Source organism: Ranitomeya variabilis, chromosome 2 (assembly GCF_051348905.1).
Source record: "Ranitomeya variabilis isolate aRanVar5 chromosome 2, aRanVar5.hap1, whole genome shotgun sequence".
In the NCBI taxonomy this organism is placed as follows: domain Eukaryota; kingdom Metazoa; phylum Chordata; class Amphibia; order Anura; family Dendrobatidae; genus Ranitomeya; species Ranitomeya variabilis.
Genome location: NC_135233.1, coordinates 1068636629 through 1068656820, shown reverse-complemented (window position 1 = coordinate 1068656820; position 20192 = coordinate 1068636629). Strand labels below are relative to the sequence as shown.

At 45.6% G+C, this 20192-nt stretch overlaps 1 protein-coding gene across 2 annotated transcripts in view; it reads left to right on the top strand.

Moving 5' to 3' along the window:
* The window catches only part of ANKRD66 (ankyrin repeat domain 66), a 31966-nt gene extending 22855 nt beyond the window's left edge, over positions 1-9111 (top strand). Inside the window, exons 3-4 of one of the 2 annotated variants that reach the window (XM_077293077.1) lie at positions 1608-1836; positions 7627-9111. In XM_077293077.1, the coding sequence (XP_077149192.1) occupies positions 1608-1836; positions 7627-7873 (476 nt within the window). In that variant the 3' untranslated portion in view covers positions 7874-9111. Of the gene's footprint in view, positions 1-1604; positions 1837-7626 lie in introns of both variants that reach the window. The other variant, XM_077293076.1, reaches the window with a different exon arrangement.
* The last annotated feature ends 11081 nt before the right edge of the window (positions 9112-20192 follow it).

Below are 20192 nucleotides of genomic sequence, written 5' to 3'. Positions count from 1 at the left end.
ACTGTTGTAGAAGCTGACACTGTTATGGGTGCACTGTGGCTGGCATTTGTATGGGGAATTCTGACTGTAATGTTATGGGTACCCCAAAACTGTCGCTGCCATAGGGTACTCTGGTTGGCATAATATTATAGACTGACCAGGAATTGTAGAGATATATCTCAGGTATTTAACCCCTTAACGACCAGAGGTATTTTTGTTTTGGCACTTTCAAATTTTGCTCCCCTTCTTTCCAGAGCCATAACTTTTTTACTTTTTGGTCAATATGGCCATACAATGACTTTTTTTTTTGCGGGACGAGTTATACGTTTGAATGACACCATTGATTTTACCATGTCGTGTACTGGAAAATGGGGAAAAAAATCCAAGTGTGGTAAAATTGCAAAAAAAGTGAAATCCCAGAGTTGTTTTCCAAAGTTTGTTAAAAAAAAGTGTTCCATTTTCCGATACCCATAGCGTCTCCATTTTTCGTGATCTCGGTTTGGTTGAGGGCTTATTTTTTTGCATACCGAGCTGACGTTTTTAATGTTTGTAATGATACCATTTTGGTGCAGATATGATCTTTTGATCGACCGTTATAGCATTTTAATGCAATGTTGCAGTCACTTTTTTTCTCGTTACGCCATTTAGTGATCGGGTTCATTCTTTTTTTATATTGCTAGATTGGGCGATTTTGAATGCGGCGATCACAAATATGTGTATGTTGTAGAAGCTGACACTGTTATGGGTGCACTACTTTTGTTTTATTGTATTATTTTGAATGGGGGGTGATTTTAAAGTTTGTATTATTTTAATATTTTTAAAAACATTTTTTTTTTACTTTTGACATGCTTCAATATTCTCCATAGGAGACTAGAAGCTGCCATAACCCGATTGGCTCTGCCACATACAGGTGGTGATCAGATCACCTGTATGTAGCGAATTGCTCTCTTGCTATGAGCGCCGTCCCCCGGGCGGCGCTCATAGCAATTCAGCAGTGACAACAATAGAGGTCTGCTGGAGACCTCTGGTTGTCATGCTAACACATTGGAGACCCACGGTCATGGTACATGGGCGCCGATGGGCGGGATTTTTGGCACGCTTGCCGGAAGCACGTGTTAAATGCATTTAACTAGTTAACAGCCGCGGGTGGATCACGATTCCACCCGCAGCTGTTAGAGGCAAATGACAGTTGTTCAAAACAGCTGACATGTGTCAGAAAAGATGTGGGCTCGCAGCCGGAGCCCACATCAAAGGGCTCATTTCCACATGCGAGGCTCACATCCGTATCTCGCATGTGGAAACCAAGCTGTGGAGCCGGCACTCCAGAGCGGAGCGTGCGGCCGCATAGGAACACATGGAGCTGCACAGCTCCGCTCCAAAGTGCCGGCGCCAGAGCTTGGTTTCCACATGCGAGATACGGATGTGTGCCTCGCATATGGAAATGAGCCCAAAGGGAGGGACTCCGACATTGGCGTACTATTCAGCCCGATGTCAGAAAGGGGTTCAGGTCAAGGCTGTATATAATTGTTGTGCATGCACCGATTCTACCTTCTCCATGTACCAATTTCTTTAAGGTCCAAGAATCATACATTACATTACCTCTGAATGCCCTTCCTTGCTTCCAGCAGGGCAGTCGGACACAGTGAAGCTATTAGTGGATTATGGGGCCCGGCCCTGTCTGAGGACGGACATCGGATGGACACCTGCACATTTTGCTGCAGAATCAGGAAAGCTAAGCGTCCTCCGTACCCTGCACTCCTTGCACGCACCTATTGATGCCACCGATTTTCATGGAGACTCGCCCAGGAGAATCGCAGAGATTTACGGCCACAAAGACTGTGTCAAGTTTCTGGAGATGTAAGTAAGCACGTCTCCCAGCATGTCTTGGAAACTTATGTTAAAAGGTGACACCTCCTGGACTCCTAGTAAAATAGGCAAGTGTCCTGGAGGCGGCTCTTCTTGCTGTCCTGCTGCTTTACCCATGTGCTTGGGCAGGCAATAATCTTGGGATTGGGTGAGCCCTGGGGTCAGGGGGCATCCTTGTCGGAGGTAACGGATGATGGTTTCTCAGGTAATCTGGGGTTTTGGGCGATGGGCACTACAAATGATGCCAAGGCCTTAGTTATGGGCCTGGCATACATACAGAGGAATGGTATATGAAGGTTTTGTACAAATCACCGTATATGCTGCCATTAACCGTTTGGAGACATCTGCTGTACATGTATGTCGCACCGCTTGTGGGTAACGGGCTCCAGAGCTGCATAACGCGAGTGCTGCCTGGGATACACAGCCGGCACCTGCTGGAATCACAATTGGCTCCATTCCCTTAACGTTTAAATACCACTCTTATGTATGACAGTGGCATTTAACATGTTTCCAAACAGTTATGTCTCCATCACGACCCCTGTCAGCGTATGCGAAGTGAACGCCCCCATGTCCTCCATTTTAGTACTCCAGTGAAGCCCAGCCTGTAGTTGGGCTTCATACGAGATCTTCTATTTTTCAGTACAGTGCAATACTACAGTATATCTGTGTATCATATGGGGCAACCAAGCCATTGCAGGTTTAAGTCCCCGAAGGGGACTAATTAAAAAGGTAAATAAGATTTAAAAAAAAAATATATATATATATATATATATATATATATATATATATATATATATATATATATATATATAAACTCTGCAAAATATAAAAGATGAAATAATCTATCTATCCAAAAACATAAATGTCAAATTGTAAAAAAATCTAAGAAAGTAATATATTTGCTATTGATATGATCTGTCTGGTGTCATATGCCTCCCAAACTGGGCGAAGTAACATGATTAGAGGGACAACTAGTCTGGGGAAACCAACGCCCCACTTATACTGTACAAAGGGCATGTCAGGCAGAGTGTTAACACATGGTGGCGCATTGGGGTAATTGGGGAACCTATCGGGTTCCCTTTAATTACCCGAACTAATAAAAAATCTAACTATTTATATGTCACGGGGAGACTAGGAGAGCGAGAGCTAATAACCCGGGCCCCTGCAGTTTCCCTCGGACTAGGGAAATCCTGACTGACCCTCTACCTAGAGTTTACACTGATGGTGTGCATGTCCAGGCCTCGAACCTCACCCTGTCTCCTGTTCCAACCCTAGGCTGATACCTCCGCCCACCACCCAGTGAAGAGGTAATATTCCAATACCCACAGTTAGCACAGACAAGGATAAAGGAAAATATACACCACGCTGCAGTCACTCAGGAATACACTATAAATGTGCAGGGCAAAATAAATACAAATATAGGAAGGAGTAAATAAGACAGAGGAAAATACACCACCAGCAACGAATCTCCAACAACCAGCTCTCCACTCCAGACCGAGATAACAACGCACAAGACAGAAGCTATAATCGGCGACACCCAATGATCAGGAGAACTATTTAAAGGCAATGGGAATGGCCCAGCTTCCAATCCGAGGATCAGGTAAATTAACCCCGGAACAGCTAGATAAAATCTAGCTGACGCCAATGAGCAAATAGTGGTCAAAAGTGGAATTACCGCTGTCTGTCAGACGACCTGGTCTGAACAGCGTCCGACATGACAGTACCCCGCCTTCTACGAGGGACCCCAGGGCCCTCACGGCTTATAGGACCTGGCTTGTCTGGATGGTGACGATGAAAAAACCTGACCAGCCAATCCGCATGAATGTCCGAGGCTGGTAGCCAGGACCTCTCCTGAGGCCCATAACCACGCCAGTGTACCAAGTACTGTAAAGTGCGAAGCGCTACACGAGAGTCAACCACCTTGGAGACTTCAAACTCCAAATTACCATCCACCAAGACTGGAGGTGGCATAGGCGCCGCGTCCACAGAACCCACCACCTTCTTTAGAAGAGACCTGTGGAACACGTTGTGTATCTTATACACCGTAGGGAGCTCCAATCGGTACGCTACTGGGTTAATGACGGCGGTGACCCTAAATGGACCAATAAACCGTGGACCCAATTTAAAGGACGGTATTTTGAGTCTTATGTTTTTTGTGGATAACCACACCCAGTCATCCACACTCAGGTCCGGACCTGGCACACGCCTACTGTCAGCCACACGTTTGTACCTAGCACCCACACTCAACAGGCGCTGTTTAACTCTCTTCCAGACTGACGACAATTGTGCTCCTAAGTGGTCCTCCTCCGGAACGCCGGAAGAGCCCCTCTGACTCAAAGTACAAAATTGGGGATGTAGCCCGTAAACACAAAAAAACGGAGACTCCCCAGATGACTCCTGACGGTGATTATTGATGGCAAACTCAGCCAAAGGAAGAAAGGTAGACCACTCCTCCTGGTTATCAGAGACAAAGCAGCGTAGGTACTGTTCCAAATTTTGGTTCATACGCTCAGTCTGACCATTTGACTGAGGATGAAGCACTGAAGAATGAGATAACTTGATCCCCAGCCGTGAGCAAAATGCTCTCCAAAATTTTGCCACAAACTGAGACCCCCTATCAGACACGATGTCAGACGGAACCCCATGAAGTCTGACCACCTCCTGCACAAATACCTGAGCCAGAGTCTTAGCGTTAGGCAACGAAGGCAAAGACACAAAGTGCGACATTTTAGAAAACCGATCAACAATCACCAAGATGACCGTGTTCCCAGCTGATGAGGGCAAATCAGTGATGAAATCCATGGAGATTTCCATCCATGGCTTACTAGGTACTTCAAGAGGAAGTAGTGTGCCAACAGGACGGGAGCGAGGCGTCTTAGCCCTAGCGCACGTGGTACAAGCTGACACGTATGAGACCACGTCCTGTCGGATCTTGGGCCACCAAAACCGACGTGACACCAACTCCAAGGTACCTCTAACCCCTGGGTGACCAGCCAGGACAGCATCATGATGCTCCGCCAAAACCTTTAGGCGGAGATGAAGTGGTACAAAAGATTTGTTGATGGGAAGCTCAGATGGTACCTCCTCCTGGGCCTCGGCAATCTCAGCCTCAACCTCGGTAGTGAGAGCCGAAACCACAACACCCTTTTGGAGGATGGGTACTGGATCCTCCCGAGGTTCTCCCCCCGGAAAACACCTGGACAGAGCATCGCCTTAGTGTTTTTAGACCCCGGTCTATAAGTGACAACAAAATTGAACCCCGTGAAAAACAATGCCCAGCGAGCCTGCCTGGGGGACAGACGCTTGGCTGACTCCAAATACAGCAGATTCTTATGATCGGTAATAACAGTTACCTGATGTAACGACCCCTCCAAGAAATGTCGCCATTCCTCAAAGGCCAACTTAATAGCCAACAACTCCCTGTTGCCGATATCGTAGTTACGTTCGGCGGACGACAGTTTCTTGGAGAAATAGGCGCACGGACGTAAATCACTCAAAGATGAGCCTTGAGATAGTACCGCCCCCACACCAACCTCAGACGCATCGACTTCCACAACAAAGGGTTTAGATACGTCTGGCTGCACAAGAATGGGGGCTGAAACAAAACTGTTCTTAAAGGGAACCTATCACCCCGTTTTTTTCGGTATGAGATAAAAATACTGTTAAATATGGCCTGAGCTGTGCATTACAATAGTGTAGTTTGTGGACCCCGATTCCCCACCTATGCTGCCGAAATACGTTACCAAAGTAGTCATTTTCGCCTGTCAATCAGGCTGGTCAGGTCGGATGGGCGTGGCTTCTTCCCCCAGATATTGCGTAGTTTTCCGTTGGTGGCGTAGTGGTGTGCGCATGTCCAACGTCCCCAATCCTGCACGGGGGGGTGAAAATAGCAGCGATGTCCGTTATTCCATTGGTGGTCGGTGGGCGCGGCCATCTTCCTTTGGCCGCGCGTGCGCAGAAGCGGCGCTCTGCTGGCCGCGGCTTCAGGAAAATGGCCGCCGCGATCTCCATCTGCGCACGCGCGGCATCCCGCGGCCATTTTCCTGAAGCCGCGGCCAGCAGAGCGCCGCTTCTGCGCACGCGCGGCCAAAGGAAGATGGCCGCGCCCACCGACCACCAATGGAATAACGGACATCGCTGCTATTTTCACCCCCCCGTGCAGGATTGGGGACCTTGGACATGCGCACACCACTACGCCACCAACGGAAAACTACGCAATATCTGGGGGAAGAAGCCACGCCCATCCGACCTGACCAGCCTGATTGACAGGCGAAAATGACTACTTTGGTAACGTATTTCGGCAGCATAGGTGGGGAATCGGGGTCCACAAACTACACTATTGTAATGCACAGCTCAGGCCCTATTTAACAGTATTTTTATCTCATACCGAAAAAAACGGGGTGATAGGTTCCCTTTAAGAAATTCAAATGCGCGCACAGCAGCCTCAGGCCAAACGGAGAAATTGGTACCATTTTTAGTCATGTCAGTTAGCGGTTTAGCAATGATGGAAAAATCCTTGATAAATTTCCTATAGTAGTTAGAAAACCCAAGGAACCGATGAAGTGCTTTCAGGTTATCAGGACGTTCCCAATGCAGCACCTCCTGCACCTTAGCGGCGTCCATTTTAAAACCAGAAGCGGACACAATATAACCCAAGAAAGGCAACTCTTGAACAGAAAATACACATTTCTCAAGTTTAGCATACATCTTATTCTCTCTGAGAAGCTGTAACACCTGCCTGACATGATCTAAATGAGCCTCACAGTCGCAAGAATATATGAGAATGTCATCTAGGTACACGATAACGAATTTCCCCAAAACATGCGAGAACACATCATTGATGAAATGTTGGAACACTGCAGGTGCGTTTGTCAACCCAAAAGGCATCACCAAATTTTCAAAATGACCCTCAGGGGTATTAAAAGCCGTCTTCCATTCATCACCTTGACGCCCCCCTGAGGTCAAGCTTGGTAAACCACTTAGCACCTGCCACCTGGTTGAACAAATCTGGTATCAGAGGCATAGGGTATGGATCACGAACCGTAATTTGGTTCAACTCCCTGAAATCAAAACACGGGCGTAATCCGCCATCTTTCTTCTTCACAAAGAAGAACCCTGCTGCCACCGGCGAGGATGAAGGCCTGATGTGCCCTTTGCTCAAGCTTATATTGTGCAGTTGAACACCAAAATGGACAACAACCAAAATTTCACCCTCCTGAATTAAAAACAAAAACAAAAGTCGTATGGATCTTAAGACTGACCTTCAACCCGTTGGATCTACTAAAAATTAAATAACCTTATAATGCTCAGAATATGGGACTAAAACTAATTTTTAAAGTCTAACATTTTGATATCACCAAATCCGTACTGACCTGTTTAAGTTACAAGAAGTTTTTTTTTACCCCAATGTTGAAGGTTAAAAACACCTAAATCTAAAAGAAAAAATATTTTTTTTTTCAATTCCATCCCACTTGGAATTTTTTTTTAAATTTTCGGCACCTTATTTGGTAAAATTAATAAATAAAAGGAAAGCTCTTGAAAGGAAAAAAAAAATTTCTGTGTAGCCAGGGGGTTAATATGTCCTGATATGGTAAGGGTAATGTAGCCTTTGGTGCTGTACATAGCTCAACACATCCCCCTGTTGGTGGTATTAGGGTATTGCAGTTTTCAAGTTTGTCTATTGTGTTGTAAATCCTCGCTGTATTTGGCCGATAAATCTAAAAATACATGCAATATTTTGTCTTTTGGAGGTATTTTAATGAATGTGATTTCATTTCGCAGGGCTGAAGTAGAATGCAGAGATTATCGTCTAGCGGCAGCACTGGAAGATAACCCTTTGGATGAGATAGATGAAGATTGGGAGGTTAAGAAGTCAGAGCTTCTAAACTCTCAGCTCAGGACAAAAAATAAACATTTCACAACGAATCAAGAAAAACTTTTCTTAAGGTCAATGATTATCCAGCAAGCGACAGCAAGAAAGTCATTACATTCCTCGTATGTGCGAAGGCAAAGGAAAGCAAAGTCATGAAGGCATCCATTATACTGATACTTGCTACTCTGCTCTTCTCCACCAGGTGGAGACATCGTACAGATATTGTGTCTCAGAACTGTATACATGTTCAGTAGAATCATATACATATAGGACCAGATATAACGGCAACCACTACTGTTATTGTCCTGCCTGCACACCACAGTACATGACGCTTTCTATACACCTTAACATGGATGAAACAGAATTCATCATCTTTCTCCCATCTCTCTCAACAGACCTACCCATCAAAATCAATGGCTGATCTCTCCCCAGTCCTGCAAGCTCTCTGCCTTGGGGTATCCCTTGACTAGGCTCTTTTCTTTAAACCACATTTTCAAGCCCTTTCCATCTCCTGCCGACTATAACTCAAAAATATCTCCCGGATTCATACATTCCTCAACCTAGAATCTGCAAAAACCCTGGTCCATGCCCTCATCATCTCCCGCATTGACTACTGTAACCTCCTGCTCTGTGGCCTCCCCTCTAACACTCTCGCACCCCTCCATTCTCTTCTAAACTCTGCTGCCCGACTAATCCACCTGTCCCCCCGCTATTCCCCGCCTATCAACTCTGTCAATCCCTTCACTGGCTCCCCATTGCCCAGAGACTCCAGTACAAAACCCTAACCATGACGTACAAAGCCATCCACAACCTGTCTCCTCCATACATCTGTGACCTCGTCTCCCGGTACTTTCCTACACGCAACCTCCGATCCTCACAAGTTCTCCTTCTCTACTCCCCTCTTATCTCCTCTTCCCACAATTGCATACAAGATTTCTCTCGCGCATCACCCCTACTCTGGAACTCTCTACCACAACACATCAGACTCTCGCCTACCATCGAAACCTTCAAAGAGAACTTGTACCCCAAGTGTCAGCGTCATTATCATGTACCCTGAGTGTCAGTATAATTATTTTATACCCCAAGTGACCCAGGAACAATGTTTCAACATTGCCATGCCACTCGTTGCTCATGCTTATATGAGCAGCCTGCATGGCCTAAACGTGATCCCATCGCTTGCAGCGTCTGCAGACTTGTCTCCAATCAACTACATGTAGAACTTCATTGGTCGGCAATTACAAAAGAAGCTGCCAGCAGCGGATCTTGATGATTTGCCCAAGTGTATGCAGCAGAACATTCCTCAGTCGACCATTAATAATCTCACTGATTGGAGTCAATGCTGTAAGTGGGCTCATACCCTACGCTGAATAAATCGAGTTGTTTTAAAAATGTTTCCATTTCCCGTTTTATCGTAGCTTCAAGTACATTGATTTTTCACTTATATCCCTAGTAGATGGCCTGTGTATGATGACCACAGAGAGGAGCACTGATATCATCATGTTCCGGGCTTATAAAGTCATAAATTCTCCCTGATGTGTAATTCCCTCAGATTGTGATCTCTCTCCTGCTGCATTATACAGGACACCGTATATTCGGGTCTTTTCTCGCTCATCATTCCCCCCTCCTTCCATGCTGCAATACAACCTGCTGAACTCATGGCTGCGGATCATAGTGCAAACGCCTGTAATAGACCTTAATTATTAACCCTTATGATTTCACACCGGAATTCCAGCTCTGTGTTTTGAACGTAGTGACCTCTCCGGTTTCCTCAGGACGTAAACAGAAAGATAGGTGAAGAACTATGCTTTATAGATTTGTGGGGGTCCTCACCATTCGGTAGCCTCCATGTCAGGCCAGGTTGTGTAGTGTTTCATGTTTAGGTGCAAGTGATGGCATACAATGTATGATGGCCTTCTAGATCAATGACATTCACTGCAGAAGCCGGAGGGCGATGTAAAACGGAATGCCATAAAATGAAGCGTTGGCTTCTAGGTGGTAGAGGTAGGGAGAATAAGCAAATGTAGGGTAAGAGGATGGAGAAGTTTTAGTACCTGCTACGTGTTTTCAGCAGTTTTCATGTTACACACTTGTCCCGGGTATCCCAGGCTCTGTATCCTTCCCCCAGGTCTCTTGCCCTCTGCTGTTCTCCACGTCAAGTTTTTCAAATTGCCCAGAGTGGATCAATGACATCATCTTCCTAAACCTGTTTAAAGAGGTTTTCACAAAGTGAAAGTAATTAATAGATCTTGGAATAATAATAAGTTCCATAATTGGATGCTTAAAAAAAAAATGTTCCTGTGCTGAGATAGTCTTATAAATATGTCCCTGCTGTGTACTGTGTAATGGATGTGTCTGACCGTACAGGAACATGGTCTGATCATATCACAGCTCCTGGGAGGGGAGGAAGCAATAGAGAATGCAGACATTACAGCAGGAGATCACAGCTGATTCTTTTTGTGAAGTTAAACATTCCACTGCCTGTTTTGAAGCAATGTTTTACCTCAAAGAAAGAATGAGTTGTGATCCCGTGCTGTAATGTCTGTATACTCTTTTGTGTCCTCCCCTGCCCAGGACCTGTGGTATGATCAGACCATGTTCCTGCACGGTCAGACGCAGCCATTACACAGTACACAGCAGGAGCACATTTATAAGATTATCTCAGCACAGGAACATTTTTTTTAAAAAAACATCCAATTGAAGAACTTATTATTCCAAGATCTATTGATTAAAATGTTGATTATCTTTGTTGGTGGGAAAACCTCTTGAAGGCTTATTTAGACACCCACCTGTGTCTTGGGATTGAGACTCTAGTCCTACGTTTGGGCTTCTCCACCATTTGTGGTTTTTGTGTTTGTGACTGCATTTATTTCTGCTGGGTTTCATGTTATCGTCCTGTTGCTCCTGAGATTCTGGTGTCTACCAAGTCCATACTGCTCATGTACCTGCCTGCTTTCTGCATAAACGCCCAGGGTTCGTGTGCCCACCCTTACCTAAGGCTTAGGTGAGCCACTTCGACTGGTGAGCCTATCATTTCTATTGTAAAAAAAGCCAATTTTAATACTTTTTCAGGAAAAAGCAGAGCAGGGAACTGTTGCAAAGAATGTCCTTTAGGCCTCTTGCACACTGCCGTCTGCTGTCCAGGGTTGTACTGCGTTGTTGTGACGTATCGACGGACGTCGTGGAAATAGTGAAAAACGAGTGTAACGCATCCAGTGTTTTGACGGATGCGTTACACACGTTGTTGCCTGAATTTCAATGGAGAAATTTCCGGGACGAGAGAGAGGGAGAACTTTTCCCCGGGTTGGAATATGCTTCCAGGCATGCTCAGAAGTAAAAACTGCATCCGTCACTGGATTCCTGCGTTTCACAGTGTGCGCAGGATCCAGTGTCCATAGGCTCCCATTCTGTGGAACGACGTATGCTGCAGGAGGCGTCGGGGAACGTTTTTCCACTGTAGACAAAAAAACGTTTCATGGTACGTTTTTTGGAAAAGACGGGCCGTCAAATTCCGCAGGATCCAGTGCACGACGGACGAAACGTGTGGTCATCCATCGCGATACGTCGCTAATACAAGTCTATGAGATCCTGGAAATTTTTTTGCGGGATCCTGTTTACTCAAAAAACGACGTATTTCGACGGGACTACAAAGACAGAAGTGTGAAAGAGGCCTAAACTTTGGAGGACCGAGCATTAAGAAGTTCCATGCAATGTCACATTTGTCCTGTGACAATGCTGTAGAGGAATTGAACACTTGCAGATAGATTCCAGCACAGATCACAAATGATTGCGGTGATTTTGGTAGTAGGACATCTTGTGATCCACCTTTTTGTTCAGAGACCTTTCAAACATAGTTTTAACTCAAAGCAAACAACAAATACAACTATATAATCATACGGACATCGGTGATCTGATATGTGCAGTGAAGGCTTTATGATGTGAAAGCTCAGATAATAAATGCCTAATTGTAATTTTTCTGATTATTTAGTTTCTTGAAAATATAATTCTCACTAATTACAAATAAAAAAATGTGCCTTGTCATAAACCTCCGCTGGCCAAAGTTCAGATGACGACCGGAAGAGAGAACAGTGATAACAGACTGAAATCAGGAGAGAACAAGACTTTGTCCTGGTCACAATCGTTCTTGGTTTCCTTGCATTAACAGAAGGAGTCTCTTATTCAAGATCTTCATCAATAAACTGGACCCGAGAGGCTGTCGTGAGTCTCTCTCCCTAGAAGATGTTACCAGTCCACGTAGTACACAAAAAGCCCATTAATTGCAATGGGTATCATGTAATACTTTAGTTCCCCGGTGGTGGCGCTATAATAGCATTGAACATTTGTTAAAAGCTGTCCTACAGATAACAGCTGGTCGCTGTAGATCTGATAGCAGCTTATTTTTGAGCGACCCTTGTAATAAAAATGGAATTGACCAATGTGGTCTAACTCTTTTGCATCTTCAAAATCTGGATCACCCCTTGTCCATTTGGATGTCAAAAATATGCTATACTACTCTAACGTCACCTAAAGAGCAGTTTCTGTTTGGATGGACTCGTCATGGAATCTCAAAAAAATCACCGTATGTCAAATAGAGAAGTACCAAAAATTATTGCTGAATCACAGAAAGTACCCAATTTTGGGGGAAATAAACCATATAAAACATATCCTTTAATATTAAATGTTAAAAGCATTGTGCACATATATGTCAAAATACATAATCATGACTCAGATAGCCCAATTAAATGTCTGTATTGTGGAGGGGAAGGAGAGAAAGATTCACCCTAATATTCTACTGTTGTCTCACTGCCTACCAGCGGAGGTTGGCACCCTATTCCGGTGCAGTGACGCACCCACTCGTCAGCAGCTATCCCTCTCTCTCCCTGCATAATCCTGCTGTAGAGTGATAGGGTGCAGAGGACTCAAACAGTATGTTACCATTTGTTATTATTATCAGGTCAACGTGGCACCCTGTTTCTGACATATACACTCACCGGCCACTTTATTAGGTACACCATGCTAGTAACGGGTTGGACCCCCTTTTGCCTTCAGAACTGCCTCAATTCTTCGTGGCATAGATTCAACAAGGTGCTGGAAGCATTCCTCAGAGATTTTGGTCCATATTGACATGATGGCATCACACAGTTGCCGCAGATTTGTCGGCTGCACATCCCAAAGATGCTCCATACAAAGCAGGATGGATCCATGCTTTCATGTTGTTTACGCCAAATTCTGACCCTACCATCCGAATGTCGCAGCAGAAATCGAGACTCATCAGACCAAGCAACGTTTTTCCAATCTTCTACTGTCCAATTTCGATGAGCTTGTACAAATTGTAGCCTCAGTTTCCTGTTCTTAGCTGAAAGGAGTGGTACCCGGTGTGGTCTTCTGCTGCTGTAGCCCATCTGCCTCAAAGTTCGACGCACTGTGCGTTCAGAGATGCTCTTAGGCCTACCTTGGTTGTAACGGGTGGCGATTTGAGTCACTGTTGCCTTTCTATCAGCTCGAACCAGTCTGCCCATTCTCCTCTGACCTCTGGCATCAACAAGGCATTTCCGCCCACAGAACTGCCGCTCACTGGATTTTTTTTCTTTTTCGGACCATTCTCTGTAAACCCTAGAGATGGTTGTGCGTGAAAATCCCAGTAGATCAGCAGTTTCTGAAATACTCAGACCAGCCCTTCTGGCACCAACAACCATGCCACGTTCAAAGGCACTCAAATCACCTTTCTTCCCCATACTGATGCTCGGTTTGAACTGCAGGAGATTGTCTTGACCATGTCTACATGCCTAAATGCACTGAGTTGCCGCCATGTGATTGGCTGATTAGAAATTAAGTGTTAACAAGAAGTTGGACAGGTGTACCTAATAAAGTGGCCAGTGAGTGTATTGTACATGCACTGTATCAGAGAGGGAAGGCTTATACAGCCGAGAAACAGACAAAAATAGTTTCAAAACAGTATAAAAATTGTGGTTATACTACACTCCCTGACTGAAGTTATGTAAATAAAAGCTTATAACCTGACATTAAATTTATCCATTGCTTGTATAAATTATTCTTTTGAATGCTGAAACCCTCCAAAATGTGGTTTAGGTTAAGAAAATAAATTGGCATCAATGCAGAAATACAACACAGAATGGTCAGATTTTGGCAAGACAAAAGTTTTGTCGCCTGGTCATATAATGCACCCAATCCTAGTTTACATCCTCACCTGTGCTCAGTAAATGATCGGTTAATTAGTGTGTGTGTATAAAAAGAAACCCAGTATTCTGCCACCGATATACGTGGATGAGATGTGTCTGAGGGATGTGATCACGAATCTCTGTATAAACAATGGCGGACAGCGTTACTCGCCAACCTGTGCTCCCAGTCTCTAACAGCTGCGCGTGGTGATCCGGAAGGATGATGCAGTGATAAATTCAACAGACTTTATTTACAGTACCTTGATGAGATGAGACGTCAGGGAAGATGAAGGAATGAAGATGAGGTAGGAGTGAGGACTGTAGGTTAGAGCTGTTATAGAAGCACCAGATTAGAGATAATAGAAGCTCCAGGTTAGAGATAATAGAAGCTCCAGGTTAGAGATAATAGAAGCTCCAGGTTGGAGGTAACAAGAGAATCCTTTCTCCAGCCCTGCAGCACATGTGTGTTCCAAGATGGCACAGAGTACAAAAACAGGAAGAGAAGGAAAAAGATAGGAGGAGCTATAGACAGATAGGTATTATGGGAATGTACGATAACAAAATATTACAGTGTAATACAGCAATAACCAGTAGATGGCAGCAAAGTATAACAAATACAATAGATGATAGAACTGAGTATATTACCATTACAAAAATGTCCATGTATGGCTGAAAGTCTATCAGGATAAACTGAACAACACACCCAGCACCCCAGACCTTCACTTGAACTGCAACTTGAGCTCTGACAACATGCCAAAAATCCACCCTGCGACCAAAGCCTGGATTATCAAGAGGCTGAAGACCAGATCCACTGCAGAGGTGGCTGGCACCTTTAATGTGTCTCAGCGTCAAGTACAAAGAATTAAAAAAAGATTTGAAGAGACTGGAGATGTGTTTGACAAGCGCAGGTCCGGCAGACCCCACAAGACAACTGCTCAGGAGGAACGTTTGTTGGTTAGAAAATCCAAAGCAAGCCCCTCTTGCACTGCAGCAGAGCTCCAACAGGCCTGGTCACATCAAGTCCCTATGTCAACTAGAACAGTTTGTAGGATTCTGTCTCAAAATGGCCTCCATGGTCAAATCAGTGTCCAGAAGCCAGTACTAAACAAAAGGCAATAAAAAACCATGTGGCATTTGCAAAGTCCCACAGCCTGCTAAACAGATGGATGCTGGAAAAGTGCCAGAAGTGTTGTGAATTGACCTTTTGGCTCCCTCTTGTGGTCACTAGTGATATTACACTTTGATATTCCTTCCCTTGCTTGGTACCCACCTGGCCTCGTTAGTCCAGGGGTGTCGCTATTTGAACTTCCTGGATTTTCAGTCTGGTGCCTGGCATCGTTGTAATCAGATCCTTCTGTTTGCTCCTATCTGCTGGTCCTGGTTCTATGCAAAATTAAGCTAAGTCCTGCTTTCTTGTTTTTGGTTATTTTCTGTGCTCTTATTTTTGTCCAGCTTGTACTAAATGTGATTCCTGATATTGCTGGAAGCTCTAGGGTGCGGATGTTCTCCCCCCGTGCCGTTAGACGGTTCTTGAATATTCCGCGTGGAGTTTTTTGTGAGGGTTTTCGCTGACCATATAAGTCATCTTCCTATATTCTGCTATTAGTTAGCGGGCCTCTCTTTGCTAAAACCTAGTTCATTTCTTGCGTTTGTCTTTTCTTCTTACCTCACCGTTATTATTTGTTGGGGGCTTGTATCCAACTTTTTGGGGTATTTCATCCGGAGGCAAGAAAGGTCTTTCTTTTCCTTGCTAGGGTTAGTTAGTTCTCCGGCTGGCGCGAGACGTCTAGAATCAACGTAGGTACGTTCCCCGGCTGCTGTTATTTGAGTGCTAGGTTCAGGTATATGGTCAGCCCAGTTACCACTGCCCTATGAGCTGGGTTTTATGTTTGCAGACTTCGCTATTGTCTCTGAGACCCCCTGCCATTGGGGTCATAACAGTATGCCAGGCCATAAGTGAATATTTAATGCATTGCAGAAGTGGGATTATAAGAAAGGAAATTCTGAGTTTTTTTTTTTTTTTCCTTTCTTTCCTCCCCTTTATCTCAGAGTGGCTGGAGCCTTGCTGCAGACATGAATGTCCAGACCTTGATTACTAGTGTGGATCAGCTTGCTGCTCGTGTGCAGAGTATTCAAGATTTTGTTACTAGCAGTCCAATGTCAGAACCTAAAATACCTATTCCGGAATTGTTCTCTGGAGACCGATTTAAATTTAGAAATTTCAGGAATAATTGTAAATTGTTTCTATCTCTGAGACCTCGTTCGTCTGGAGACTCAGCTCAGCAAGTAAAAATTGTTATCTCTTTCTTACGGGGCGACCCTCAGGATTGGGCTTTCTCGTTGGCGTCAGGCGATCCGGCTTTGGCAGATGTTGATGCGTTTTTTCTGGCGCTTGGGTTGCTATACGAGGAGCCCAATCTTGAAATTCAGGCAGAAAAAGCTTTGCTGGCTATCTCTCAGGGCCAGGATGAAGCTGAAGTTTATTGCCAAAAATTTCGGAAATGGTCCGTGCTTACTCAGTGGAATGAGTGTGCTCTGGCTGCAAATTTCAGAAATGGCCTTTCTGAAGCCATTAAGAATGTGATGGTGGGTTTCCCCATTCCTACAAGTCTGAATGATTCCATGGCGTTGGCTATTCAAATTGACCGGCGTTTACGGGAGCGCAAAGTCGCTAATTCCCTGGTGGTGTTGTCTGAACAGACACCTGAGTTATTGCAATGTGATAGAGTTCAGACTAGAATTGAACGGAAAAATCATAGACGTCAGAATGGGTTGTGTTTCTACTGTGGTGATTCTACACATGTTATATCAGCATGCTCTAAACGCTTAACAAAGGTGGTTAGTCCGGTCGCCATTGGTAATTTGCAACCTAAATTTATTTTGCCTGTGACTTTAATTTGCTCATTGTCTTCCTATCCTGTTATGGCGTTTGTGGATTCAGGTGCTGCCCTGAGTCTTATGGATCTGTCGTTTGCCAAGCGCTGTGGTTTTGTTCTGGAGCCTTTGGTTAATCCTATTCCTCTGAGAGGTATTGATGCTACGCCATTGGCGGAAAATAAGCTGCAGTTTTGGACACAGGTGACCATGTGCATGTCTCCTGAACATCGAGAGGTGATTCGTTTTCTTGTTTTGCATAAAATGCATGATTTGGTCGTTTTGGGTCTGCCATGGTTACAAACTCACAATCCAGTCTTGGATTGGAAGGCAATGTCTGTGTCAAGTTGGGGCTGTCAGGGAATTTATTGCGATTCCTCGTCGGTGTCTATTGCTTCCTCCACTCCTTCAGAAGTTCCTGAGTATTTGTCTGATTATCAGGATGTATTCAGCGAGTCCAGGTCCAGTGCTCTTCCTCCTCATAGGGACTGTGACTGCGCTATAGATTTGATTCCAGGTAGTAAGTTTCCTAAGGGAAGATTATTTAATCTGTCTGTACCTGAGCATACCGCAATGCGTTCGTATATTAAGGAGTCTCTGGAGAAGGGACATATTCGTCCATCCTCTTCCCCTCTTGGTGCGGGATTTTTCTTTGTGGCCAAGAAGGACGGATCTTTGAGACCTTGTATAGACTATCGACTTCTGAATAGTGTTGAGCGATACTTTCCGATATCGGAAAGTATCGGTATCGGAAAGTATCGGCCGATACCGTCAAAATATCGGATCTAATCCGATACCGATACCCGATCCCAATGCAAGTCAATGGGACGAAAATATCGGAATTAAAATAAACCCTTTATAAACTTGTAGGTTCATTCTACATGAAGGAAAACAACTAAGAATAATGTAGGATGTATTGGGGGACGTGGCGGAGACATTAAAGGCACAGAGGTTTAGCCCAATGTAATAGAATAGCAGGATTTTGTTTTTTTTATGACGTTCGGCGGTAGAAAGATTTTGACTATGTTATTTTTTTTTTTATTTTGTCAGATATTGATGTTTCACTACTTCCACGCCCTTCACCTTCTTTTTTACTTCTCCCACACTTTCTTCTTCATTATCCTCATCATCAGCTTCTTTGACATCAACTTCTTCACCTTATTCATCTTCTTCTTCATCTTCTACCTATTATTTTTTTGGTTACATTGTTCATATTCTTTTTATTTTACTTTTATCTTCATCATATTCTACTTCTTCATCATATTCTTATTTGTGACAGGCATTCCCGTAGTTGTTATCTATAAAAGTTTGAAGATTACACCTTCCGTTCTGCCTGTCACAAAAGAGTTACATTTGTCCGCGTTCAGTTTGGCCTGCAGCATCAGGCTTTATCCAGGGGCGCCACGAGGAGGAACGGACTCACCCCCATACACTGCTTAGTCTTCTTCTGCTTATAATTTAGATAATATTTTTTGCTCTGATATTTAGTGTTATGCTTAATGTTCTTCTGCTCTTTGTTCTGCAGCCTCTTGTTCTTCTGCTTCTCGGTCTTCCAGGTCATCGTCGTCTCCAGGGTCGTCGTCTCCGGGGTCGTCGTCATCGGGGTGGTCTTCAGGGTCGTCGTCTCCGGGGTCGTCGTCATCGGGGTGGTCTTCAGGGTCATCGTCTCCAGGGTCGTCGTCATCACGGTGGTTGTCGTCTCTGGTGTCGTCGTCATCTTAGGGGTGGTCTTCCGGGTCATCGTGTTTAGTCTCTTGAACTTGGAAATGTAGCAGAAGGTACAAGAAGGCTGAGAAAATGCCGAGAACCAGCTGATGGAACTGGAACTAGGATGGCTACCCGAAGGTCCAAGAGCCAATGGAACTACCGAGGACCAGCTGACGTTACTGGAACCCGGTTACTAAGCAGGAGGTACCCGTGCCTGAAAGCACTACCAAGGACCACCTGACGTTGGTGGAACTCGGATACCCAGAGGGAGGCACCTAAGCCAAAGGCTCTGCCCGGAACCAGCTGACGGTACTGGAACCAGGATGGGGAGCAGAAGGTACAAGAGCAAAAGACACTGCCGAGAACCAGCTGACGGTGCTGGAACCCGGATGGGTAGCCGAAGGTCCAAGAGCCAATGGAACTACCGAGGACCAGCTGACGTTACTGGAACCCGGTTACTAAGCAGGAGGTACCCGTGCCTGAAAGCACTACCAAGGACCACCTGACGTTGGTGGAACTCGGATACCCAGAGGGAGGCACCTAAGCCAAAGGCTCTGCCCAGAACCAGCTGACGGTACTGGAACCAGGATGGGGAGCAGAAGGTACAAGAGCAAGTGTCTGCGTGGCTTTTGCAGGACACGATGCCGGCTGCACAGCAGGGGAACAGCTGGCGGTGCTGAACCCCACTGACACATTGGCTGGTGTTTTTCTCTGTGCAGCAGCAGTACCGGGCCCCAACTGGCGGTGTTAGAGCCCGGGGTCAGCAGGAGGAGGAGATGGAGCAGAGTGTAGGCCGAAGCCTGCACTGGCGGCAGCTTTGGGTCTGTTGTGCCTGCGTGGCAGTTGCAGGACACGTTGCCGGCTGCACAGCAGGGGAACAGCTGGCGGTGCTGAACCCCACTGACACATTGGCTGGTGTTTGGCTCTGTGCAGCTAGCAGTACCGGGCCCCAACTGGCGGTGTTGGAGCCCGGGCTCTGCAGGGGGAGCAGAGTGTAGGCCGAAGCCTACTTGAACCAATTTCAAAGGTAACCTTTAACCCCCCCTCAGGGGTTACAAAGTAGAAGAGCCACAGCTTATGCAGCAGTAGTGCTGCACAAGTCAAAGGTTGCTCTTTTAATTTTGCTCCTTGCACACGCTGAATGAAACACGTATAACATTTAGCCCTTTATACAGTCAAACTGTGTTGAAGGCGCGAGTTCCCTTTGTAATGAGACGCAGCACAGATGTCAAGAATCCCACCTTGGTGCTGGGTGCAGCCTCCTGAGCGTTGTTATTTGCTGTACAGGAGTCTGCGCTGTCGTGTTATCCCCTGGCCTAGCGCTGTTAGCGCTGCCCATCTTCTGACCTCATTTAATGTCGGCCGGTGCGGTTCGCGATGACCATGAATCCCAGCCCCGCAGTGTCTTAACATTGTTAAAACACTGCAGGGCTGGGATTCATGGCCTGGCGCAGCACATATGTTCGCCTCTCGCACTCGGGTCCTTACACCCGCTTCAGACTGTGCGGCGTCAGCTGATCCCTTATCGCATGCCGCGGCCATGAAGCCGCACAGTCTGAAGAAGGCGGAAGGAGATGAGGGACAGGCGAAGTGATGCACCGCTCATGCCCATCAATCACACCCTCGCAGTCCCAAGAAATAAGACACCAAGGGGCGTTGTGTGGGTCAGGGCGGCCGCAGAGGCGCAGGCAGCCAAACAATGATGCCAGAAGACGGGC